This window comes from Ceratotherium simum, chromosome 33 (assembly GCF_057802395.1).
Source record: "Ceratotherium simum simum isolate JZ-2026a chromosome 33, ASM5780239v1, whole genome shotgun sequence".
NCBI lineage: Eukaryota > Metazoa > Chordata > Mammalia > Perissodactyla > Rhinocerotidae > Ceratotherium > Ceratotherium simum.
This window is the reverse complement of record NC_141932.1, coordinates 5,200,310-5,226,279: the sequence shown is the minus strand read 5'-3', so window position 1 is coordinate 5,226,279 and position 25,970 is coordinate 5,200,310. Positions and strand designations below refer to the sequence as shown.

Sequence of the window (25,970 nt, the reverse complement as noted above, 5' to 3'; positions counted from 1 at the left end):
GGCGGTGTCAACTGTTGTCCCTTCTCTACCCGGCTACCAGGGGGCCCAGGCACCTGCCCTCGCCCCAGCTACAGCCTCATAGTGGGAAAGGAATCTAGGAGATGTCCCCACCTTCTTTGCTTTCTTTCTCTGAATCCTTCTCTCCCTTCCTGGGGCCCCAACCCAGGCCTCCTCCCAACCTCCCGGCCTCCGGTCTGTCCTCCAGTTCACTCTAGAGGGGTCGTCTGAACGCTCAAGATCCCAGCCCACACCCTGATCAAAATCCTTCTCTGGCTCTCCATGGCCCTCTTAGCTCTGCAGCCCTGAGTGGTTTGGTCCCTACCCACCTCTCCTATCTCTTACCTCTTCATTCTGCCATGCGTTCTGGACCTGCCCTTTTCTAAACACTCCCAAACCCCTTCAACCACTGGGGTTTTGCATTTGCTGGTTTCTGCTGGCTGGAACAGAGATTCTCTGCCTGGTGAACTCCTATTCAGCCTTCCCGGCCCAACTCAAACACCCACTTTGGGGAAGCCTGCCCTCATCCCCCAGGTTAGTATCCCAGCATCCACTTCTCCACTTTGTCCCCCACTTCCTGCCAGGGGTCCAGCCATGCAGAACTGGCTGCCTCCCAAACGTGCCACAGGCTTCCTGGCCACTCTTCATCCTGTGAGATGACAGCCTAAGTGGAAGCTTCCTAACCCTGCCCAACCCCCCAAACACACACCCCTCCCACCCCCAAACCAGCCCCTTTCCCCTCTGGCCACCTGGTAACTTTTTCCCATGATCCGGCTGGTTCAGGACTGGTTTCCTCTGGGACCCACCCTCCTTGAGACTGGATGTTCCTCCAGCTTTGGGAAGAACGCCCTTTCCTCTTCCTCCGTGGCTCCTTCTGCTTCCCCAGAACGCCCAGTGCCAAGCTCCCTCGCCAGAATTCCCACCAGCCTCTCCCCCTGGAGCTCGGCTTCTACCTGAGCCACCACAGGGCGGCCTCCAAAACCAGACGGGATCAGAGACGCAGCCATGGGCCGGCAGGAGCTCTGGTTCTCAGTCCCCACTTGGCCCCCCTCCTGCCTCGGGTTCCCTCTGCCACCAGGACACATGAGCTCTCCAGGACTCCTTCCCACCTCAACCCGTCCCTAGCCCCTGCTCACATACCTCCCTCAGCTCCCCACGGCCATCAGATAAAATCCAAGCTCCAGCTCGCAGCCGAGGGCCTGCGGCCAGCCAGGCTCACCAGCTTCTCGGGCACAGCGCTCTGCTTCACCCCCCTTCCTGCTGCCAGGCATCAGTTCATGCTGTTCCTTCTGCATGAAACACCCTCGGCCCTCAAGGGTGTCCAATCGCCCATTAACCTCACGCCTGGTGCCCCAGCCTTCATTTCTAAAAGAGGAACCAGAGATGCAAGTGGTCCCCTAAACCTGCCTGCTCCAACCAGTTTTCCCTCCTCAGTAAACCCCCATGGCTGCCGCCATCTAGGGTTGCAAACTGGAATGCCTGTAGGAGCCGGACACCTAACCCACGTGAGCAAGCTGGGCCTGAGCCCCATTCCTATTACAGTCCAACCTGTCAGATCATCCTAGTCCCAGAATCCAACCACTTCTCACCATCTCCACCACTGTCACCCTGGTCCAAACCACCATCACCTCTTACTGGGATTAAAGCAGTAGCCCTTTAGCCGGTCTCCCTGTTTCTGTCCCTCACCAACACCACTCTGCAGTCTATTCTCAATGCAGCAGCCAGAGGGACCTGTTAAAACCTAGGTCCCTCCTCACAGCTCCAGTCTTTACCAGGGCCACGTCCCTACATGGCTAGCCATTACCTCTCCAACCTCATCCCATGCTACTTCCCTCCAGCCACACCAGCTTCTTCCTGTGCCTCAACATATCAGGCACACTTCTACCCCAGGGCCTTTGCACGTGCTGTTCTCATCATCCAAAAGACTCTTCTCTCAAATACCTACATGGCTCATTCCCTGGCCCCTTCAAGTATCTGCCTATGCCAGCTTTTCAGTGAGGCCTACCCTGACCACCCTGTACAAAGCACACCACACATGTGCTCACACACACACAGCAGCCTCCCTATCCCCTTCCCCTGCTTTTCCTCCATAGCACCACCCCCTGAAATACATTTATGTTATCACTGGATGCCTTATGCCTCTCCTCCTAAAACGTATGGGGTCTTTGCTGGTTTCATTCACTACTGTATCACCAACAGCTAGGATAGGGCCAGGCAAGTAGAATATGACCAAGAATGAATGAATGAATGAATGAATGAATGCCCCATCTCAGAAGATGGCTCCTACTCAGCTCCAGCCAACTGTTACCATGCAGGACTGAAGAGCTAACAACATCACAGCTTCCTATTTTTTCAGAGAACTCAAATTCCAGATTTCTATATGTGAATTACCCCAGATTTTAAATAGTAGCAATTGACTCCAACCTGTTTCAAAACCACTGACGGTTAAGACCCAAGTTCCCCAGCTTGAGATTCACAGCCCCCTCGTCCCCCTCGGCTGACCCTGCCCCAGCCCAAGCCACCCTGCAGTGAGCACGTCAGCCCCGGCTTTTCCTGAAGCCCCTTCCCACCCAGTGAGCACACAGCTACCCATCCCTCAGCACCCCACCCACACGGGCCTGTGTTTTGGTCACTGACACGCACGGGCCGAGCACAGAAGTGGCACCCCACCTCCAGTGGGGGGCCATCATTGAGTGGCAACTTCACGACTTTTATTTGTGATGCCTGTGCTTTGTCTCGAAAATACCTTCTCCCCCTGCCCCGGACAGTGGGCGGGGAGGGGGCAGCAAAAAATAGAAGACATCCCTCCCTATTGCACACGGACCCTATATACAGGCCCTCCTGGCCGAGGCTGGCGGGACTCTTGGCACATTCTCGGATCCCTGTTCAGGAGCGGGAGGGGTGACTGGGGTGGCAACACACGTGAGGGGGCACCTCCGGGCGGCCACTCTGGTCCTGGCTACTGGTCCTGGCACTTCCTGGTCCTCGGTGCCTTCCTGGTCCCACCTCCAGCCCTGGTCCCCCCTCAGCAAAATCCCTCTACCTGGCTCACCTCCTGCCTCCATCTTGGCCTTGGATGGCCCCCCTTGGCTCCTGGGGACCCTGTACTGCCCTCAGTCTGGAGGTCCCCAGGGGAGGTTATGGCTTCTCAGAGACTCCCTGGGAGCCCTGGCACTCGTGTTCACACAGGAAAGGGGTGCGTGTGGCGGAAGCAGCTGTATAAATACGGGTGCAGGGAAGGCCCTCCTCCAGAGTCACTTGGAGAGTTTGCTGATGACGCGGATCAAGGCTGCGTTCTCATCCTTGAGCCGCTGGTTGTCAGCCCGGAGGTCGGACAGGGCCTGTGGGATCGGACAGGGTCAGCTGGGTGGTCCTGGGCAGGCTGAACCCACTACCCACCCTCGCCCACTGCCCACAGTGCCCCATTAAGATTCACCTTCAGCTCCTCCTCCAGCTCAGCTGCCTTTCGCTCCAGGGCCCTGCGCTCCTGGAATAAACAGGGGAAGGTGAGGGCCAAAGATCAAGTAACGCTGAGAAAGGTGGGGAAGGTCAGAGGGCATGTTAGAAGGCCTGTGTGGCCCTCTTCACCCACCCCCGCATGGGCGTGTAAGGCTGGAGACACATCTGGCCCCACTCCAGGTGCCCCTACTCACGAATCTCTCCAGCTCCAGAAGGGCCGGCCTCTCTGCAAAGCGCTCCTGCCTCTGGTGAAGACGGAAAAAGCACAGGGGTCAGAGAAACGTCCAAACTGCAGTGGCCAAGAAGGGGCAACCAGCAGGGCAGGGAGGGGGAAGGCAATCCAGGCTCCAGGCTGGCCCCGACCTCGCTGCCCACTGCTCAACACCACCAGCCTTGCCGCTCGTCACTCAAGCCCCGCCCCCAGAAGACCGGGCCCGCCCCCAGGCCCTCCCCTTGCTGCTCAGGCCCCACCTCCCAGGGGCCCGAGCCCCGCCCCCCAGATGGCAGAGCCCAGCTCAGACCCCACCCCTCGTTGCCAGTGCTCCCCCACCCAGGGGTCCTGAGCCCCGCACTGGCATGTTCCGGCCACCTCCAGGGCCTTGGCACCCTCACCTGCGTGGCGCCCTCACCTGCGTGGCGCGCTCCAGCTCCACCTTGAGCTGCGCCAGCCGCAGTGTGGTCTCAGTCAGGGCCTCGCGAAGTCGCTCGTTCTCAATGCGCAGCTCTGCGTACAGCTGGGGGCACCGGGAGGAGGGAAACCGGTCAGGCCTGCCAGCCCGGGACGGAAGGCGGGGTGCGGGGGTCGGGCAGGCAGAGCCACTGCACAGGGGGCAGGAGGGCAGGTATGTAAAGGCCGACTCTCGTGGGGCTTAGTTTTGGCACCGATCGTGGGGCGGGATCGCGAACCTTCCTGAAGCCTTCGTCTGGCTCTTCCGATTCTGCCGCGGGTTCGGGGTTGAGATCCCGCTGCCTGCGGGATGAGGGGGCACCCTTGAGAGTGCTGGGGTGGAGGCAGAGTAGGGCGTCAGGGGGCACGCCCCACGGCCCTACAGACAACGCAAACCCTTCCCTGCCCGCCTGGTACCTGGATTCCGGGCTGGGGTCCACCGGCTCTGCCTCCTCCCCCTGTGGGCGGAGGTGGGGTTCAGCCAGATGCGGTAGGGGAGACTGGCCGGCCCACAGTCCCAGCTCGCCCCCTGCCCCCACCCTCACCTCCGCTGGCCCCCTCCGCTCCTTGCCGACTTTGCGGTGCTCCCTGGAGGTCTGTGGTCCCTGACCCTGCCCGTCGGGCGCCTCTGCTGGGGGAGGGGCAGAAATCAGCCCAGGCACCTGGGGAGGGGCCCCTCTCTGCGGTGTCAGGGTCCCTGGGCCCAAGACCCTAGGAAACCAAGAAGACTATAGCGGGAAGGATCAGGTGGGCCAGGAGGACAACCTCCCAGAGACTAGACCTCACCTCTCTGGGAAGGGCCATCAGAGTTCTCGACCCCAGGGACTCGGGGCCGCCGGGAAGGGTCCTGTGGGAGAGGGGCACGGGGTCAGAGGAGGAGGGTCTTGTACCACCCACTGCCCGGTCACCTGACCCCTCTCACCAGGCTCTGCAGGCACGACTTCTCTGGCTCTGGGGCCTTCCCTGCAGCCTTCTCTGCTTCTTTCAGGTCGGTCAGAGTCACACCCTGGCATGGAGAGGGGGCAGACAACCGGCCAGGGACTCAGGACCCAGCCCCTTCAGGACCTGAGTCCAGGCCCCTGGACACTCTTCGCTCAGACCCAGGACTCCAGGCCCCCAGTCCCTCCTCCCTCAGACCCAGGAGTCCAGGCCCCCAGCCCCTCCTCCCTCAGACCCGGGAATCCAGGCCCCCAGCCCCTCCTCCCCCCAGACCTGGGAGTCCAGGCCCCCAGCCCCTCCTCCCTCAGACCCAGGAGTCCAGGCCCACAGCTTCTCCTCCCTCAGAACCAGGAGTCGGGACCCCCAGCCCCTCCTCCCTCAGACCCGGGAATCCAGGCTTCCAGCCCCCTCCTCCCCCCAGACCTGGGAGTCCAGGCTCCCAGCCCCACCTCCCCCCAGACCTGGGAGTCCAGGCTCCCAGCCCCACCTCCCCCCAGACCCGGGAGTCCAGGCTCCCAGCCCCCTCCTCCCTCTGACCAAGGAGTCCAGCCCCTCATCCTATGCCCCATACCTGTGTGGACCTCCGAGACTGGCGCATGAGGCGAGAGCGAGCTTTTCGCTGGGATTCAGACTCCTCATCCCGCACAGGCATCTGGTAGGACCTGAGTGAAGGGCCTCCGACCTCAAGGAGGGTTCTTTGTCCCCATCCCATGGCTGACACCCTTAGGGGGAGTCAGGGACTTCAACTCCCAGCTGACCCTGGGACAAACTCTCCCTTAGGAGCCCCACCCAAAGCCCCAGGGACTTCTGGGTAATGTAGTTTTCTCCCAGCTGGGGCGACAGCAGCTTCTGGCCCCTGGCCTCCTCACCTCCGGCGGTCCCGGGAGTCTGCTGGGGGCGCTGCGGAGGCTGCGGGGACATTTGGCTTCACTGGGGATTCAGGCTGTGGAATCCTGGAGGGAGGACTGGCGTTATCCAAGGGAGGAGACCTGCAGATCTCAGACCTGTGTGGATTCAATCATTCAGCAAATATTACTCAAGCTTGCATTATGTGCCAGGCACTAGAGATACAGCAGTGAGCAAAAGAAATATCTCTGCCCCGACGAGTCAAATCTGAGCAGAAAGATGCAAAATAAACAATAACCATCAAGAGATTAGCACATCATATAACATGTCAGGAGGATAAGTACCTCGGAGAAAAGAAACAAGGACCTGATACGGCAGGGGCCCCATCAGAACCCTGCCGTGTGAGCAGGTAGTCACGGTGGGCCTCACGGGGAAGCTGGCATTTAAACACAGACCTGGGGGAGGGAGGCAGCAAGCCCCGAGGGTGTGAGGGGGGCTGGAGCACAGGCCCTGGGTGGGGGTGTGCCCGTGAGAGGGACTGTGGGAGACAGGGTAGCGGGGCCACAGGAGCCCAGATCCCTGAGGCTTTGGAAGTGTTGCTATTAGCGTTTACTTGAGGCAGCAAAAGGCAAACAGGCAGAGTTGGGGCCGGGGCGGGGGCGGAACGGGTGGATAGGGACCAGACCCCAGAAAGAAAATGGACTTGTTTAGGACCACGCTGACAAGGTTGGGACCCAGAGCTGCCTCCCACCCCGAGGGACCCTTGGTACTCACAGAGCGCAGGGCTCGGGCACCTTCTGGGAGGGGGTGGGGGTAATTCGGGCAAGACGGGGCTCCCTGGCCTGTGGAGAGAGGAGAGGAGGGGAGGGGGGTATTCTCCTCCACTAGGCAGGGCCTGTTCCCCTGCCCCTCACCCCACTCACCTGAGTGGAGGTCCCTTCCAGCCGTGAGGAAGAAGCTGAGCGCTGCAGCCCAGCCCCGGGGGCGCCCTCGGCCCCCCACCTGTCTGCGGGACCCAGGGCACCAGAGCTCCCCGTCTTCAAGAGGCCAAAGCGCCTCGAGAAGGGGACCTCTTCGGGGCGCTGCGGGAGAGAAAGGTCTCAGTTATGGAGACAGGGTCTCTCTTCTCAGAGACTTCCAATGTTACCTCCAGAAGGACCACAACAAACAACAATTCCCATCAGCCCCCATGGCAGGAGCAGCCAAAAAAGGCAGTCACTTGTTCCAGAGGATTCTGGGAACTGTAGTCTTTACCCTACCTACCCCAACGAGGGGTTACAGGCTCCATGGCTTCCCTCCCCCACCATCCCAGGCCAGCATGGCCTCTGGGGCATCCAGACTCACCATAGGGCTCTTAGGGCTGTGGGGCGGCGGGGAGGAGACTCCATTCAGGGTTGTGGATTCTGCAGGGGGTGGCTCTATGGTACAGAAAGACGGGACAGGTCACAAGAATATACCAGCTGCCTCTGAGAACCAGCCCCTCCTCCCTCGGACCTGGGAGTCCGGGCCCCCAGGCCCTCCTCTCCAGATTCAGGAGCAGAGACCCTGGCCCCTCACCTGTGGGGCCTTCTTCTCTCTCATCCTCGTCCCGGATGGGGGGTCCCCTTGCCCCCCCGGGCCGGCGCTCCTTGGACAGGTCCTGGAGGGAGATCTTCTCACGGCTGCTCAGACGACACACGGAGCTCCTGGTGGGAAGGGAGGGCGTTGGGGTCCAAGCCCTGGGGAGCCTCCAGCCCCTCTACCCGCCCAGGCTCCCCACGTACCGTCGGTGTTTGCTGCCGGAGGGCACCTGGGGCTCCTGGCCCCTGTTCTGGGAGGCTTCCTTTTGGTTCCGCAGCTGCAAGAAGGGAAGAGGGCTGCTGGGGAGGGCAGAACGTGCAGGCTCCTCCTGGGTTCCACGTCCCCAACATTGAGAGCTTATGCACTGGTCATGCCTTGTGTGGGTGCTCTGACTACAGGGAGCTCAGTTCCTGGGGTGGGCACGGAGGGTCTGTGGACTCATTCGAGTTTTCCTACAGATGGCCACACAGCATCTGAAGGAGGCGGCGCCCTGGGTCTCCTGTGCGAGTCCCCATATGCTCCCGCCACTGACCTGTTCTCAAGGCCACCTCCCGGCTTCCCCATCTCTGGTCTCGACCCCAGAGGGGTCTCTCTACCTCCCAGGGGCGACCTGCTCAAACTTCTCCCCGACCTCTCGGCACACCTGGACACTGGCCCAGCAGCCCTTCCTCCTCCCTCACTGCACACTCTCAGGCACAACAGAGCTTGGTGGCACCGGGTGAGGGTTCCCAGCCACACCTCCCAGCCTGTGCAGTGTCCCCAGCAAGGAGTGCCAGCCATCCCCGCCCCTCCTAGCAAACCCCGAGTGCTGGAGGACCCATCTCATCCAGAAAGTGTTCCCAGATGCCTCAGGCGGGGAGAGGTACACACCTCATCTGTGCTCCCACCTGCCGAGAGCTGACCCTGCCTCACCTACTAAAAATCCCCCAGGACTCCCATCACCATCACCTCACTCTGCTCCGAAGCCTGGCGCAAAGGCCCTTCAGGGTCTGCCCCTCTCCCAGGCCCTGCCTCACGCTCCCCTCTGGGCACCACGTATGTTCCCACCCCCTAGCCTTTGCCTGTGCTGTTCCCGCACCCCGCATGCCTGGCCCGGGTCTGGGACACTGTCCTGAGTCCACCAAGCCGGAACCAGGACCTTTTCTCCTGAGTCTGTCACCCTCGACATTGCCACAGCCGACCTTTAACAGAGGGGTCTGTCTCTGCCTACCTGCCACTCACCGGAAGCTCCAGGTAGAGGGCCAGGCCCCCAAGAGGCCCCGGGAGATGTTTCTTGCTACCCAGGAGCGCTTACTGTACGCCAGGCAGGGTTCTAACTGCTCTTGTTCAGTAACACATATACTCCTCACAACATCATATATACTCTACACAACAGCTTGCATAACCCCTCATAAAGCAAAGTATGTACACTACTATCCCCATTTTACAGATGAAGAAACTGAGGCCCAGAGAGGTTAAGTGACCAGCCCAAGCTCGCACAGCAAATCCATGGCAGAGCCGGGATTCAGAGTCCGAGTCCACGCTGTTCACCCCTTCACTCCACGTTTTTCCGGCAACCAAGCCTGGCCTGGTGCTGGCTGGGGGCATCCCAGGGTGACAAGGCCCAGCCCAGCCGACAGACTACCCCCATCTGCATCCCAAGGTCTGTCTGGGCCCCACACCGTGCCTCCTCCGACTGCCTGGCTGTGCCCTCCTCATGGCCCTCCATGGGGTCTCAGTCACCAGCTGGAGGAGCAGGTCCCCAAGGCAGTGGGCGTCGGGGGGTCCCCAAGGCAGTGGGCGTCGGGGGGTTGGGGGACAAGGAGGCCCTCCCTCCCCAGCCTCTGAGGTGCTGACAGGAGGGCAGGGAGCCTCTGAGACTCACGTCCTCCTGCTTCTGGGCCAGCTCCTCCAACAGGCTCAGCACCTCCTCGTCAGCCAGGTCACAGGGACGCTGCCCCTGGGTGGGGGAGGCGGAGGGGCAGATGATGGAGAAGGTGCGGGGCCCTCCCTGCCCCGCCCCTGCCAGGGTCCGGGCGCCCCGGCCCTCACCGCGTGGGTCAGTGAGTCCATGCCCCCACCGTGCTCGGCCAGCAGGCGGCAGGCGTCCTCCACGCCCCAGTGGGCCGCCGCGTGCAGGGGGGTCCAGCCATCCCCATCCCGGAGCTCTGGGTCGTAGCCAGCCTGAAGGAGCAGCCTGAGGGCCAGAGAGGCTCAGGGTCAAGGACCAAGACAAGGGTTCTGGGCCAAGGGCTGATATCGGCCGGCCGTGCTGTGGCAGTGGTACCAGCCGTGACGTACTGGAACGATCCTGGGCCCGGTGGTAAAGAGCCACTGCCCTGAGCCCCTCCCCACAAGTGACCCCCTCTGCCACCAGCTTTCACCCCTCCCCTGGCCCAGCAGCTGGCCTCTGGAACCCTGCTCCTTGTATCTGCAGGGGTCAACTCTTGACATGAGCCCCCGAGGAGGGGGGGTGGGGGCTCCCCCAGTCCCCAAGCCTATGAGAAGGATGAGCCCCCAGAAGGGGCGGCCTCGAGGCAGCAGTGTCCTGGGAAGCGGGCTGGCCTAGAGCAGTGATTCTCAACCGGCACGGTGCTGCCCGCCAGGAGACATGTGGCAGTGTCTGGGGACGTTTCCGGCTGTCACCACTTAGGCGTGGGTGCCAGCAACACCTAGTGGGATGGTGCCAAGGACGCTGCTAAACATCCTACAGCGCAGAGAACGGCCCCACAGCAAAGAATGATCCGGTCCAAAATGCACTAGCGCCAAGGCTGAGAAACGCTGGCTTAACGACTCTGTTCCGGGAGATAATCACCACCTTAGACCGCGGGATCTGGGGGAAGGCAGGGTGAGAGGCCAGGGCAATTCTGCACACTTGGCCCAGGGCAGACGTGCCTGCCTTTAGAGCTGGCTTAAGTTCCTTGTCAGTGAGAAAGAGCAAAGCTGCTGGGAGACGATGGAGATGAGAGATCTCAGAAAGACCCTTTTAAACAAAAAGTCCTGTGTGGCCCCGCTGACTCGCCACACCTTCCCCCGAGCTCACTCTGCTCCACCGTGCTGGGTGTCCCGCTATCCCCCAGGTGCGCCCGCCTCGCGCCCTGCCTCGCTGCTCTCTCCCTGGTGGGCGTGTGTTCTTGGGGTGTCACAGCGTTTCACACAGCTACCCCTTCTCAGCACAGCCACCACCTTCTCATCTCATGGAGACCCCCAAATCTCACGGGGGCCGCTCCCCCGCCACACTCGCCTTCTCCCATCACCCTGTTTATGTCCTTCCAGGCCAGTGGTTCTCAAACAGGAGCCACGCTGACCCCCAGGGGACATGTGGCAACGTCCAGAGACCATTCGGTTGTCATGACCGGCATCTAGGGGACAGAGGTCAGGATGCGATGAACAGGACGCCCCCCAGAGTTATCTGTCCCCACGTCACTGGTGTGGAGGCTGCGAGCCCCACTCTAAGCACTGAGGGCCGTCTGTGTGAACTGCGTCCTTGGTCCCTTGTCTGTTTGTCCCCCCACGAGGCTGGGAGCTGCACACGAGATCGGTCTCATTTGCCGCCGTATCCCCAGCCCCTAGAAGACTGCCTGGCATACAGCAGGTGCTCAGTAAGTAAGTGGTGGGTGAATGATGTCAAACAAATGTATACCTCTACTCTGCCACTTCTCTTTAATGAGGAGAACACCAGTTATGTTCTCTTAAACACGCAGTCAATAGACTTGGCTGTAAACACAAACCCACACTAAGGGCGGGAATGAAGTTACGATCCGTGAATATTTCTAAGCCCACAGCGTTTCAGTTCTGAGGCAGAGAATGAGGCTGCCCACAAATATCGACTCTCCTTCTCCCTTTAATAATAGCTCCCGACTTTCACTGGACACGTTCGGCCAACTGGCTGAAGAGGAATCTCCCAGTTTTTGTAGCTAGGAATGGCCAGGTGAGTAGGATCTGGCAAATGGGATGTCAGCCTTATGTGTGTGTGCCACTTCTGGATTATTCTTTTAAAAGGAACAGAATTTGCTCCCTTTGCCCTCTCCTCCTTCCTGCTGGCTGGGATGCAGATTCAATGGCAGGAGACAAAGCAGCCACCTGAGATTCAGGGGCGAAGGCCATGGGCAGAAGAGGGCACGGCCTCCAGGGCTGGGCACATCACTGGGCCTGACCCTTTAGAGTATCCCAGCCCCTTGCCACAGGGGTCGGCTCTGGGACGGGCAGGTGCCTAAGGCAGCCTGTTAGACCCAGGAGCTCTGCTGCAACTATGGAGGACGAGGTGCTCTACGTCACAGCAGGTGAAGCAGCCAGGACATGAGCCTGGAGCTGTCAGGGGTCATCTTACGCACCTCACTGGAAAACCTGCCTCGAAATTCAACACAGAGGGCAGCAGAGATGGAGGGATTCATCTTAACTCCATTTTCACACTAAAAATAAAGCGTAACATCACAAAAAAGAGAGAGGGAGGAATTAGAGAGAGCCGGGAGCCTGAGATGCGGACCGAAACCAACTACCCCAACAGAAAGGGGTGAGGCAGCCAAACACGGAGAAGACTGAGGTGAGAGTGACAGGAAGGGAATATGTACTCTAACGACCTAAAAGATATATGCACTTGGGCCGGCCCCGTGACTTAGCGGTTGGGTGCGTGCGCTCCGCTGCTGGCGGCCCAGGTTCGGATCCCGGGCGCGCACTGACACACCACTTCTCCGGCCACGCTGGGGCCGCGTCCCACATACAGCAACTAGAGGGATGTGCAGCTATGACATACAACTATCTAGTGGGGCTTTGGGGGAAAAATAAATAAATAAAATTATAAAAGATATATGCACCAAATAGCCTGGCCTTGAAATAGAAAACATAAAATTCAACAGAACCACAAGGAGAAACAGGAAAAATCCACAATCATAGTGGGATTCCTTAATCATTCCACAATCATTACCACACCTCTCACAGTAACTGACAGAATAAGCAGATGGGAAAAAAATCACTAAGGACAAAGAAGATTCAAATAGCACGACTACAGAGCTGACCTCATAACCTATATAGAACACTATATTTGACAACACAGTTCTTTTCCAGCTTACACAACTGGGGTATAAAGCAAACCTCAAGGGAATTTCAGAAATCTGGAATCAGGGGCCAGCCCCGTGGCTTGGCGGTTAAGGGGGCGTGCTCCGCTACTGGCGGCCCGGGTTCGGATCCTGGGCGCGCACCAACCCACCGCTTCTCCAGGCATGCTGAGGCGGCGTCCCACATACAGCAACTAGAAGGATGTGCAACTATGACATACAAGTATCCACTGGGGCTTTGGGGAGAAAAAGGGAGGGAAAAAAAAAAAAAGAAATCTGGAATCATACAGAACCGTCTCGGACCACTGTCAATTAAGCTGGGAAACGAGTATAATAAAATGATGACTGCAAAATCCCATGTATTTGGAAATTAAAGACATATGTCTAAATAATCCCTGGGTCAAAGAAAGAATACTACAAGTTGGAAAATGTTTTAAACTGAATAACAATGAAAACTACACACCAAGACTTGTGTGTGCAGCTAAGGCTGTATTTAGAGGGAAATACATAGCCTCAGGTACATAAACGAGAAAAGGCCAGGATGGACAAAATCCACAGGAAGGTGTAAGAGCACAAAAGAACCGACCAGCCCACTGCAAGGTGCAGGGGAAAAGGGAGGGTCTGGTCTACACCAGCCCAGCTCACCTCATCACTTCGATGTAGCCCTTAGCAGCGGCCACGTGCAGGGCAGAGGCCCCTGTGCGGGGGTGCCGGGCCTCTGGCATGGCGCCCCCGTTCAGCCAGCACCTTGTGTCGTGAAGCAGCAATTCCTCCTCGGCCCGTTTGGCTGCCTCCACATCCACACCTGGGAGGAGAGAAGGGGTAACAGGTGGACTCACCCCAAGGTCCAGGAAGCACAGGGCTGTGCCCCTGTGCCTTGCCCAGTCCCTCTCTGTGTGCTCCTCTGGGACTCAGAGGCCTGGACTAGCTCAGTGACTTCCCAACCATGCTCTGTGCAGCCCAGGCTTCCGCTAAGGGTCTCCGAGTCACTGCTGGGAGTTAGGAGAATAGAGATCACGGGCCTTTTCCTGCTTCAACCAGAGCATCATCTTTATCATTATTTTTAGGTAGAAAACCTGAAGCTTATTGAGCAAATCCAGCATCTGATGACATCTAACACTTCCTATCACTACCGATACAATCCTTGGCCCAGTGTCTGCATGCATTTTGTCACCACTGTCACTTTCACCACTCGTGAATAGGATAAACCAAGCAAACAGCCACTAAACAAAGCGTCCATGTCACTGGGGCAACAGCCTCTCTCCTACCCAGGTGCCAATCCTGCTCCCGGCTGTGCTATCACCCAGAACAATCCGGGAAGAGGCAAGCAAGCTTCCACATCAGTCAGTTTCACTGCATCCAAGTGGTTGCACAGAACACTGTACTGCATTTACAGACGCAAAAAACAAGTTATGACTTTAAATTAAATATAAGTTGAGTTTGGATCAAAACAGGCAGCTTTGTTGAGGCTGGATTACCTACTGACTGTCACTGAGAGTCTGTATTTTGCATGCTATAAACTATTGAGACAGGAGTCGAAATAATGGTCTTTCCTAGAGAATATTCAATCTTTCTCCTGGGAAGTTTATTTTTGTCCTTTTTTTTTTTTTTTTTTTAGGAAGATTGGCCCTGGGCTAACATCCGTGCCCATCTTCCTCTACATTAGACACAGGACACTGCCACAGCACAGCTTGATAAATGATGCGTGGGTCCGCGCCCGGGATCCAAACCTGCGAACCCCGGGCCTCCAAAGCGGAGCACGCACTTAACCACTACGCCACCGGGCCGGCTGCTCATCTATTATTTTTTCAACTGTGAAATTTCTCACTTATCAAAGTGCTGTATGGAGTTGAGCTGTCCTGCTCAGCAGCCACCAGCCACATGAGCTACTGAGCAGCTGAAATGTAGCCAGTCCGAACTGAGATGTGTCGTCAACGTAAAATACAAGCTGGATTTCAAAGGATGAAGAAAACTGTGTAGCAGCTCATGACTAGTTTTTTTATATTGATTACATATGGGAATGATAATGTTTTGGATATACGGGGTTAAATAAAATATATTACTACAGTTAATTTCACTTTTCTCCTTTTTTAAATGCATTACTTGAAAATTTTCAATCACACTTGTGCCTCACACTGGCTTTCCACTGGACACACTGGCAAAGAACCCCATGTACTGCCACTGGGCTTGAACAATTAAAATATGACAGAGACAACAGAGGCCCCCATGTGACTCTCGCTGATCTCATCCCGCTCCCTGCGGCCCCCGAGGTAACCACCATCACAAGTTTGCTTTCATCAACGTGTATTTTGTTATATCCTTGCTACATATAGTATTGTAAACTTCTGCCCTAATGCTATCCATGGGGTCCCCTCAGACTGAGCTGGCGTTAGCCTCCCCTTGCAGGACCAAATCCGTTCAGGTCCGGGCTGCGCGTTGGCGCCACCTGGTGGCACCTGAGCACCCGGGCCTACACACCAATGGGATCACCTCTGGGTCTCCCGGCTGCGGGGACTGGACGGTGGCAGCTCTTCCAGGAATGTCTGGTTGGTTAGGGCCCATCCTGCAAGCCCAGGCTGGGGTGGAGAGGCCGGGAGGGAGCTGGGGACTCAGGGACCTGCCCCCCCTCCCCCTCCCCCACTTCCTTAAAGGGAACCACCTACATTCAATTCTATTCGGGCTGAATGGGCCTTACTTCAGGGAGGGGAAGGGTGGAGTTTACTGACTTTTCATTCAGCAACCAGTCAGTCCTCTTGGGCATGTTTACACGCGTCCCACAATTTGCTTTTTGTTGAGATTTGCCTGTGTTTATTAACAGCTCTTGATGGGGGTTGGCAAAGTACAGCCTGTGGGTGCAGGCCACCTGTTTGGTTTTCACTTTTTTTGTGGTGGTGGTGGTAAAATAAAGACAACATAAAATTTACCAATTTCCCTATTTTAAAATGTACAATTCAGTGGCACTTAGGACCTTCACCATGTTGTGCAACCATCCAGCCTATCTAGTTCCTGAACTTTTTCATCTCTCCAAACCGAAACCCATTAAGCAGTCACTCCCGGGACCGCCCTCCCCCAGCCCCTAGCAACCACCAATCTACTTCCCGTCGCTATGGATTTGCCTATCCTGGAAAGCCACCTTTGTTTGTAAATAAAGTTTTATTGGAACACGGCCATGCCCACTCATTTACATATCATCCCTGGCTGTCTTCCCCACTACTGCAGCAGGGTGGAGTGGTCTGAGTACTTGCAACATGACAGTGCGTCCTTCAAAGCCTACAATACTTACTGTCCAGACCTTCACAGAAAAAGTTGCCCGAACCCCTGCTTAGACCCCTAATTTATCCGTTCTCCCTTTGGCGTAGGCCCCAACCTCTCACAACCGCAAACAATACTGTGATGAAGATTCTTGTCTGCGGGTGGGAGAGCCTCTCTCGGGTGACCTAGGAGTGGAACAGCCAGGACACGGGGAACGTGGATCATCAGCTATAATCCATGATGTCCAGCTGTTTCCCCAAGTGGCTGTGATCGCCAACATTCCGCCAGCCAGAAATAACAGTGCCCGTCGCTCCAGCCCCGCCAGCCTGGAGCTGTCGAATGTCTGTTCCGCCTGTCTTGGAGAGGAACTCCCCCTCGTCCATCTGTCCTGGATGCGGGCATTCCAAGTGGGATTGCTTCAAATGTTTCAGAAACACTTCAAGTTTCCTTCCCGCCCAGCTCCAGGTCCCTCTGGGTCCAACCACAGCTCTTCTGAGCAAAGTGGCCAGAGGGTCCTGTCCGTGCAGGACACAGTGTCCCTGAGGGCTGCCCCTGAGGCCTGGGCTGTGGGAACAGCATCTGTAGGGGAGTTGTTGCTTGGACTTGCTGGCATCCGTTCTCCCTCCTTCATAACGTCTTCATTTTCCTCAAGGCTGCTTTCACCCCATGTGGTTCTGATGTGACTGAGCCCACAGCCTGGCTCCATGGGTGGCCACATCACCGGACCTGGCCATCCCCCTTGCCACAGTGATTGGCTCGGGGGCTGGCTTGTGACCAATGTGGAGCAATGAGCGTTACACAGAGGATTGTGGCTGGGACTATTGAGGAAGCCTAGTTCTAGTTCAGCTGAGATATCAGCCTGCACTGTTGAGAGCCATGCTAAGTACCTCATTGAGAGAACCTGCGTAAGAATGAAGCCAAGGGGCCGGCCCTGTGGCTTAGCGGTTAAGTGCGCGCGCTCCGCTACTCGCGGCCCGGGTTCAGATCCCGGGCGCACACCGAAGCACTGCTTCTCCGGCCATGCTGAGGCCGCGTCCCACATACACCAACTAGAAGGATGTGCAGCTATGACATACCACTAGCTACTGGGGCTTTGGGGGAAAAAATAAATAAATAAATAAAATTATAAAAAAAAAAAAAGAATGAAGCCAATGCCGAGCTGAGCAGAGTTCAGCAGAGTAGAGTTCAGCAGAGTGACGTAGAGATGACTTTGACTTTGTTTGTGCCCCTGGAGCAAACTGTGCCTGAAGTCCATATAACTCCTAGACCTCAGTTACATAAGCCCATAAATTGTCTTTCTTTTTCAAAACTGTTGTAAAATACACATAAAATTTACCATCTTAACCATTTCTAAGTGCACAGTTCAGTAGTGTTAAGTCCATTCACACTGTCATGCAACCCCTGTCATCCATCTCCAGAACTCTCTTCATCTTGCAAACCTGAAATTCAGTACCCACTAAACAACAACTCCTCATTCTCCCCTCCCCCCAGCCCCTGGTAACCACTACTCTACTTTCTGTCTCTGTGAATTTGACTAAAATAGTCAAATTCCTCATATAAGTAGAATCACAGTATTTGCATTTTTTGTGCCTGACTTATTTCACTGAGCACAATGTCCTCCAGGTTCATCCATGCTGTGGCATGTGTCAGAATTTCCTTCCTGTTTAAGGCTGAACCTTATGCACGTACCACACACGGTCCATTCATCCGTCGATGGACATCTGGGCTGCTTCTACCTTTCTGCTACCGTGAATAATGCTACTGTGAACATGGGTGCATAAACCGCCTCTTTGGCCTGAGGCAGGCTGCAATGGGTTTCTGGTACCTGCAGAGTTGTGCCTATGTCAGCAGCTGAGCCAAGAGGACCAGAGGCCTTCCAGCTGGACGAGAGGTGTGCCCCGGGTAACTGCTGAGCAGATTAGATCCTCTCAGTGAACAGCAGACTCAGAGAGAGACACAGTAAGTGAGGCGGGGCGGTGAAGCGGCCCAAGAAACAGGAAGCCGAGCATGAGGCAGCGTCCACAGTGAGCACGCCTCCCTTCCTGGAGCCCCCGGCCTCCGTCCACCTCCATCACTGGCACTGTCTTCGCTCCAGGCCCTGGTGTTGGCGGCTGCCAGGGTTACACTGTAGCCGGCACCCATCTGGACGCCCAGCATGCTTGGGGGTTCTCTGTCCTCTAGACATGTGTCCCTCATGCCCTCCTTGCCGCTGGTGCAGCCTGAGACCCAGGTTCCGCTGCCCACACTCCGCTGGGGCGTCCACGTGAAGGCGAGTGTCATGGAGACGTGTCAGCAGAGGCCCTGGGAATCCAGAAGAGCAGGTGCAGCGGTGTCCCCCACAGCAGTGCAGCCGAGGGTCTTTCCAGTGGTTTCCTTTGTGCCTGGCTGGCCCTACAAGCCAATATCCCCCTAACCTCCTCGCCCCACAGAAGGGGAACATGCACCCCTTTGAGAAGCTGATGCGAGCTATGGGCGATTCCTGCAGAAAAACGCAGAATGTCTGAGAGCTCAGGGACCCCCTGGTGACCATTCTTGTGTCCCCAGGATCTGGGGACTCCAGGTGGAGACCCACAGAAGCAGCCTCCAAGCATCGCCCTGCAGACTGCTTTTTAATCACAAAGGGAGGAAGACGTCTTCCCGTAGAGCATACAGCCACCTGGCCGACGCCCCCGAAAGCAGCTCAAGGTTAACATCACCAGTAACCAGTAATGGGGCAGACAGACTGCGCCTGTCTCCCGGAGTGACATACTGACAAGTTCCTGCCAAAAATGCAGAACTCAATCTCATCGTGAAAGAACAGCCACGTCCAAGCCGAGGGTCGCTGTGAGGAAAACAAGGGAGGGAGAGGAAGCGAGGACTGTTCCAGACGCAGGGAGACCCGGGAGACGTGAGAACCAAGTGCAGGGCGAGAGAGGGGGAGGCTAGAACATCTCATGGGTCACACGGGTCCTGACACCGACAGGAGAGAAATGACGCTACATCCCCATGTGGTTATCAGTGTCCTTGTGCTGGGAGACACCGGCTCCAGTGTCTGCTAAACGTTCTCAAAGTGGTTCAGGAAAGGGCCGGCCCCGTGGCTTAGCGGTTAAGTGCGCGCGCTCCGCTCCTGGCGGCCCAGGTTCAGATCCCGGGCGCGCACCAACGCACCGCTTCTCCGGCCATGCTGAGGCCGCGTTCCACATACAGCAACTAGAAGGATGTGCAGCTATGACATACAACTATCTACTGGGGTTTTTGGGGCGGGAAATAAATAAAAATAAAATCTTTAAAAAAAAAATGGTTCAGGAAAGAGAGAAGGGAGCGAGGGAGGGAGACAAGGAGGGAGAGAAAGAAAAATAAAAAGGGAAAGCAGGGAAGAAAAGGAAGGAAGGAAAGAAAAAAAGAGGAGTATTTATGTGGGGCGGGATGGGGGGGTGCACACAAGTGTGTCAAAAAGCTGAAAACTTTGAGTTTTTGAGTCTATACCGTGTGACCTCATTTAAACGAGACGTCCAAAATAGGCAAATCCATAGGGACAGCAAGCCGCCGGGTGGTTTCCTAGGGCTGAGGGGACGGGGAGCGGGCTGAGGGTGAAGGGGTGCGGGGTGTGTTTTGGGGTGATCAAAGTCATCTCAAGTGGATGAGGTGATGGATGCACACCACGGTGGAGACTCACAGAACCCCTGGGCCATACCCTTCCGAGGGGCGAAGTGTGCGGACGGAGTTACGTCTCCATGAAGCTGCTATCAACCCCTGCTGCGCCTCAGCGAGGCTCACGCGGTGCTCGCTGAACCACCGGCACCGCCGTTCTCTAGGTCTGAAGGTTTTCAAAACAAAAGGTGGAGGAGGAGGGAGAAAAGCCCAGGGCTGCCCTTGCTTTACTCACCCCCCTACTCTAACTGAGGCAGGGGGCCAGACTCCCGGCACCTCCATGAGCCCCGCCAGTGCCTCTGCACCCCGCACGGCTCTCTCACCTGACCTGCCGAGGCCAGGCCCTTAGCCTTTCCATCCAGGCCGGCCGCAAGGCAACAAGAGCCAAGCCGGGACTGTGGGCGTCACCCCAGACTCCCCGTATCCATCTTTCATCATTTACTTCCTACATGGTCCTCCAGACCTGCGGCCCCACGCTCACACCTTTTCTTTTCTTTTTTTTTTTTTTGAGGAAGATCGGCCCTGACCTAACATCTGCCAACCCTCCTCTATTTTTTGTTGTTGTAGAGGAAGACTGGCCCTGGGCTAACATCCGTGCCCATCTTCCTCCACTTTATATGGGATGCCGCCACAGCCTGGCCTGACAAGTGGTGCGTCGGTGCGCGCCCGGGATCCGAACTGGCGAACCCCGGGCCACCACAGCAGAGCGCACGCACTTAACCGCTCGCGCCACCGGGCCGGCCCACGCTCACACCTTTTCATCCACCGCCTCACTGAGCCCCGACCCCCACCCCGCGAGGCAGTGCTGCCGCCATTGTCACTCTATGAACAAGCCCGTCACCCGCACAGCCAGGATGCAAACCCAGAAAGTCGGACTCCAGAAGCCACACTTGTGACCCAGGGCTCCGGTGGGGTCCCGAGGGTGTCACACAGCCCCAGAGACCCGATGACGCCACTACACGTCCCCCCCCCAACCTGCCCCCGCGTCCTCTGCTTCCCGGGCAGTCAGACCACAGCCCTCCCCACGCGCCCTGCGTGTCAGCAGGTCCTCGGTGGCTATTTTTAGTGTGACGGGGGAGGTGGTCACAAGCCCCTCTGAGAATCTGCTAGAAGCAACATATGCTCTCCCTAAAAGAAGAACACGGCCAGACAGAATTTTGGGGGGTCCAGGACCCCTAGGGTGCAGTGATCCTGAGCATGGGGAGACCAGTCCCCCAGAAGCCCCTGCATTCCTCCACTGCCCCCTCAGCACACACTCCCGAGAAGACTTGCAGTGGGCGTCCCTGCAATCTCACCTAACAGACCCCCGGATGAGCCCCCCAACTCCTCCCCTGCATTTCCTCAGTTACTTGGACAGTGAAATGATGATTCAGATCAATACCAGTTTGATCTCTTATTCTGTGCCCAGCAGTGGCACAGGCCCTTTATCCAATTACTCATGTGATGTTCCAAGCAACCCTGGGGAGGTACTTAGCCCCCATTTCTCAGGTAAGGAAACTGAGGCTCAGAGAGAGTCAGAGTCCCAGGGAATGGGGAGCCGGCCTCTGAGCCCCAGCACTCTGCTCCCCAAGCTCTAGACCTCGAGGACACAGGGAGGAGGACCCCCCCACGCCCCACCGCAGCAGCACCCAGAGGCCCACCTCGGTGGGCGATCTCCGCCTTCAGCAGCCCCTCCATGGCATCAGACTCGGCCAGGTCCAGGGGCAGGTCACCATCGCTGTTGACAGCGGCGATGTTGGCCCCGTGGCTCAGGAGGTACCTGGGGGTCGGGGGAGGTCAGGGCTGAGGGATCTAAGCCCCAGCCCCCACTGGGTCCTGCCCACTCTCCCCCCGCCTCACCTGGCGATGTCCAGGTAACCACAGGAGGCGGCCACGTGCAGGGGTGTCCAGCCCTCGTTGTCCGCCTGGTTCACTGTGGCGCCCTGCTCCACCAGGAAGCGGACCACCTCCAGGTTCTCATCGATGCACGCCTGGGGGCGGGGACAGGGCTGTCGGCCCTCACCTCGTCCAGACACGGCACGTCCAGCAAGGCAGGACTCCCGACAGGGACCAGGAGAGAGATCCAGGGGCCAAGTGGCCGGGACATTCAAGGAAAAGACACTAAAGGCCCTGCGGTAGGCCCTGGAAGGCACCAGCCCGGCCCCTGGACGCCCCTCTACCACGTGGCTGTTTAAGACTCCCCTGGCTTCCCAATGGTTAGGTCAGCCGAGCATCCAGAGCTCGGTGGAGACCATGAGAGGCTCCCAGCTCCCTGCAAACAGGAAGTGGACACAGAAGAAAGAGAGGCCTCACACCCAGGTGTGGGAATCCTGGTGCTCAATAGATGTGACATAGCCCACAGTCCCCACCGACAGGACGGGGATTCTGGTGATGAACCTAAGGCAGAGGCCCAGCCCCTCCTCCTCAGACCCAACAGATACTCTCCAGGAACTGACCGTGGCCCTGCCTTGCACCCTGAGGGGAGACAGCTGGGCCCCTGGGGCCCAAGGCTGTGCCGCAGGGCTGGTAAAGTCACAGATCCCCGGGAACGTGGGAGAGAGGGAGGGAGGGTCCTGGGCAGGGCTCCTGAAGTGGGAGAGACGGCTACTAGCGTTTGCCCAGGGCCTGGGGCCCAAGGAGACACAGCGCCGGCGCACTGAGGGCCTACTGTGCACAGGGCGCTGAGCCAAGGGGTTTCCCCGGGCCATCTTCCCTCATCCTCCCGCTGTCAGGGTTCTAATTTATGGAGGAAGAATCAAAGCTCCGGGAGATAAAAGCCCTTGCTGAAGATGGCACAGCACGTGCGGGCGGAGAAAGGATTCAGCCCAGGGCACACGCAAACACTGCTGGGCACTGGGACCTGAGCGGGGTGGACCTGCACTCCTGGGTCCCCAGGCTAAATTAGCCCCCCACTCCCTCACCTCTCCAAAACTGCCCATCTGGAGAAGGGGGGAGGAAGCTACGAGGGCCAAGAGCATGAAGTCATGGAAACTCAGGCTGCGAGAGGGGGGCCACACGTGCCCTGGGAACGGGATGAACTCTGGGCTCCGTTTATTTCCACCCGGTTGTCATGGCGATGGGGGGGGCAAGGAGGGAGATGGGCCTTTCCCTTTCAAGGACCTGGCCCAGCACAGGCATCCATGTGAAAGATGCCTGAAGCCTGGGCACCAGGGATGCCAGAGTCCAGACCCCCAGCCCCTCCTCCCTCAGACCCAGGAGTCCAGACCCCCAGGCCCTCCTCCCTCAGATCCAGGAGACCAGACCCCCAGCCCCTCCTCCCTCAGACCCAGGAGACCAGACGCCCAACCCCTCCTCCTTCAGACAGGGGAGTCCAGACCCCCAACCCCTCCTCCCTCAGACCCAGGAGTCCAGACCCCCAGCCCCTCCTCCCTCAGACCCGGGAGTCCAGGATCCCACCTCCTCCTCCCTCAGACCTGGGAGTCCAGGCCCCCAACCCTCCCTGTTCAGACCTAAGAATCCTGGCTCCCAACCCTTCTACTCCAGACCGCAGACCCCCAGCCACTAACTCACAATGCAATTTCGGGGAGGGGAGAGAGTGTATCAGCCTCATCAAGTGCTTGGGGCTGAGGCTTGAGAACTCCTAGGGCCACAACCCGGGCAGGTGGCTGATGCCTGGCGACCGTTCTAGGCAGGACTGAGAACAGAAACCACAGGCCAGCACTCACTCAGATGGGGTGAGCCACCGTCCCAGTTTGCCCAGGACTGGGGATTTCCTGGGACCCGGGACTTTTAGTGCTAAAACCAGGCCAGTCGCAGGCAAACCAGCATGATTTGGTCACCCTACACCCAGGCCTGACCCAAACTCTAGCCGCCCCGCTTGCTGACCCTGTGACCTGAGGCGGGAACTTCCCCTCTCTGAACCTCAGGCGCCCTAATCCTTCAGGCCTCCTGCAAAGCCCTGGAGAGTGAGTTTGTCAAGTGCTCGCCTCAAGAGATCCCACCTGAAACGGCAGCCTGACAGCCAGGCTGGAGCCGCCTTTTGTGGGGTCTAGGCCAAGGGGGATGCTGGGGAATGGGGCTTGGCCTGAAGAAAAGGGAAGGTCCAGGGGAGCCAGGGGCAGGGAGGGTGGCGGAGGAAGAGAGACACTGGGGCCGAGGCTTCTCTCCTGGGCTTGCCAAGCTCTGAGACCCCGCGAGGCCTCAGGGAAGCAGGACCGTCCTCTGGGTGGAAGAAAACGTCCCAGAACACACTGAGGCCTCTGGAGGGGCCAGGCCTCGGGGTGCGGAAAGAGAAAGCAGGGAGGGGCAGCACCAGGGCGCCCACTCCCCAACCTAATGCCTTCAGCGCTTCTTGAGGGAGTTTTCCACACACAAGGCCTCCCTCCTTCACCAGAGCCTGGCCAGGGAGGGACTGCCTACTCGCCCCATTTTTTAGGTTAGAAAACTGAGACACGGCGTGAAAAGACACTAATTCAAGCTCACAGAGCTGAGGAGCTGAGATCAGCACTACTATTTTCCTGAACTGCTCCTCTTCCTGGGGACCTGGGAAGTGGGCCTCCTCAAGTATGCCCCGCCCCCCCTGCCAACCTCTCCCTCCTAGGGTCCTCTCCGGATGCATCAGGAACCAAACGCTAGGGGTTCTGGCAGGGAGGAGAGGACTGGGGACTGGCCTAGTTTCGAGAGACTAGGAAGGCGATGGCCTCAGGGATAGGGGGAGAGGTGGGGATGGAGGCTCCTCTGTGGCCAGTCCTGGCTCTCGGAGTCCCATTGAGTGGTGGGGGTAGAGAAAAGCACCCAGAGTCTGAGAGAACCCTGGGGCAAAAGGTGGCCCTGGTCCTGGGACACAGGGACACTGGAGGCAACGATCAGGGTGTCTTGGAAAAGCACAGGCCCAAGCTGTGGACGGACGGCACTAACAGGGTTCTAGAACCCTTGAAAATGGGACATAACAGGCACTGAGAGAGATCACACAGTCTATGGGATGGAGAAGCTGCCCAACTCCACAGAAGAAGAGGGTATCTGGGCAAAGAAAGCAAGACGACCAGAGGGTAGAGAGGTGGCCCAAACCAGGAAGAGGTGGGTGCTTTGAGGTTGCCCACAAAAAAGGGTGACAACGCAGGCCTAGCTCAGGGAAGGGCAGAGAGGGGAAGAGAAGGAGGTGCCTGGAGAAGGAGAAACATCCCTGAGAAAAGGCCCATGGTGGGAGGCAAGAGGTGGCACAGGCCCAGAAGAATTAAGAGTGCATGGGGTGGAAGGAGGTGGGGTAGACAGCAGGAGATGACCCAGACCTGGGAAGCATCCAATTCAAGGGTACAGAACCTAGAAGGCAGTGGCTCAAGAAAGACATCCTGAGACAGCAACAGATGGCACAGACCAAGGGTGAGAAGGAGTGGGGAGAAGAAGGAACCTGAAAGAAGTGGCAAGGAAGGATCTGGACAAGCCAAAGAGGTGGCCCAGACCAGAGACCAGTGGAGGAAGAAGCACAGGCCCAGGAAAGAGGAGAACGCATCTCAGTGAAAGTGGTACCCGCCTGGAAGGGGGAAACAGAAGGCCAGAGGAGGTACGAGTGCTGCCGAAAGAGGTGGCAGGGGCAGAGCTGGAAGAAGTGGCACGGACTCGGGAAAGAGGCGGCAGCATTAGGTGGCAGAATAGAGGCGGCACCGGCGGAGGCGGCACAGACGAGACTAGTAAAGGGCGCTCAGGGTCAGAAGACGGCAGCGCGAAGCGACAACGACCAGGACCAGTGAGATGGACCGGACGGAGGCCATCAGCAATGGCTCGGGTCCAGGGAGAGGGCAGCGCTGGATGGCAAAGGCCAAGGCCAGGTCAAGCGGCTCACGAATGGAAGAGCGGAGCTCGAGGTGGGTGGGATGGGAAAGGGTGCTTGGAGAGGGGATCAGCACAGGATGGCAAGGACCGGGGCCGGCCTCGACGGCGCACACCAGTTCCGGCAACGGTGCCTCCGGACCGGGGAGGGACGGTGCTCGAGGGCGCGCAGACCCAGGTCGGATCAGGGCCCGGAAGGGGCCGGGGGCGCTGACCTGGTGCAGGGCGCTGATGCCATCGGCGTTAGTGGAGTCGAGCACGGCGCGGGCGGGCGGCGGGGCGGCGGGGTCGGGCTCGGCGCCGGGGCTGGGGTCCGCCGCGCGCAGCATCAGGCGCGCCTCGTCCAGGTCGCCGCCCGCGCAGGCCGCCAGGAACTCGGCGGCGCGCTCGAAGCGCACGGTGCGGGCGCGCCGCTCCCCGGGGCCCGGCTCCGCGCCCGCCCGCCCCCCACTGCCGCAGCTGCTCCCGCCGCCGCTCGCGGGCCGCCGCCGCCGCCGCCCCCGGGCCGTCCTCGCCCGACATCGCGCCGCCCGCCCGCCCCGCGAGCGAGCGAGCAAGCGCCGACCACAGAGCAGCCACCGCCGCCCGCCCGACCCGGGGCCGCCGGGAACTGCCGCTCTCCTCGCCCCGTCCGAGGATCCGCCGGTCCCCGCCCGGCGCGCCGACGTCACCACGCCGCCCCGGGGCGCGCTGGGAAATGGAGTCTATAAGCGGAAGTTGCTAATGACAACATTTTCGGCCTCGCTCTGCCCCGAGGCAAAGTGGGAAATCTGCAGATCCGAGGCGTCAAACTGAAATCTCCTGCTTAATGGGATGCTCCG

The 25,970-nt window shown here is 58.4% G+C and overlaps 1 protein-coding gene across 1 annotated transcript; it reads right to left on the bottom strand.

The window, feature by feature from the left end:
* Positions 1-2,686: 2,686 nt before the first annotated feature.
* PPP1R12C (protein phosphatase 1 regulatory subunit 12C) lies at positions 2,687-25,745 on the bottom strand. The gene is given in 23 exon segments (XM_087421115.1): positions 2,687-3,338; positions 3,434-3,484; positions 3,651-3,701; positions 4,086-4,190; positions 4,363-4,456; positions 4,541-4,581; positions 4,669-4,754; positions 4,910-4,970; positions 5,046-5,129; positions 5,634-5,724; positions 5,932-6,066; positions 6,683-6,750; positions 6,832-6,990; positions 7,253-7,326; positions 7,466-7,593; positions 7,672-7,745; positions 9,333-9,407; positions 9,500-9,644; positions 13,147-13,306; positions 21,024-21,142; positions 21,223-21,353; positions 25,365-25,593; positions 25,595-25,745. Coding segments are annotated over 23 exon segments (2,325 nt in total). The 5' UTR covers positions 25,672-25,745; the 3' UTR covers positions 2,687-3,251.
* Between the last annotated feature and the right edge of the window lie 225 nt (positions 25,746-25,970).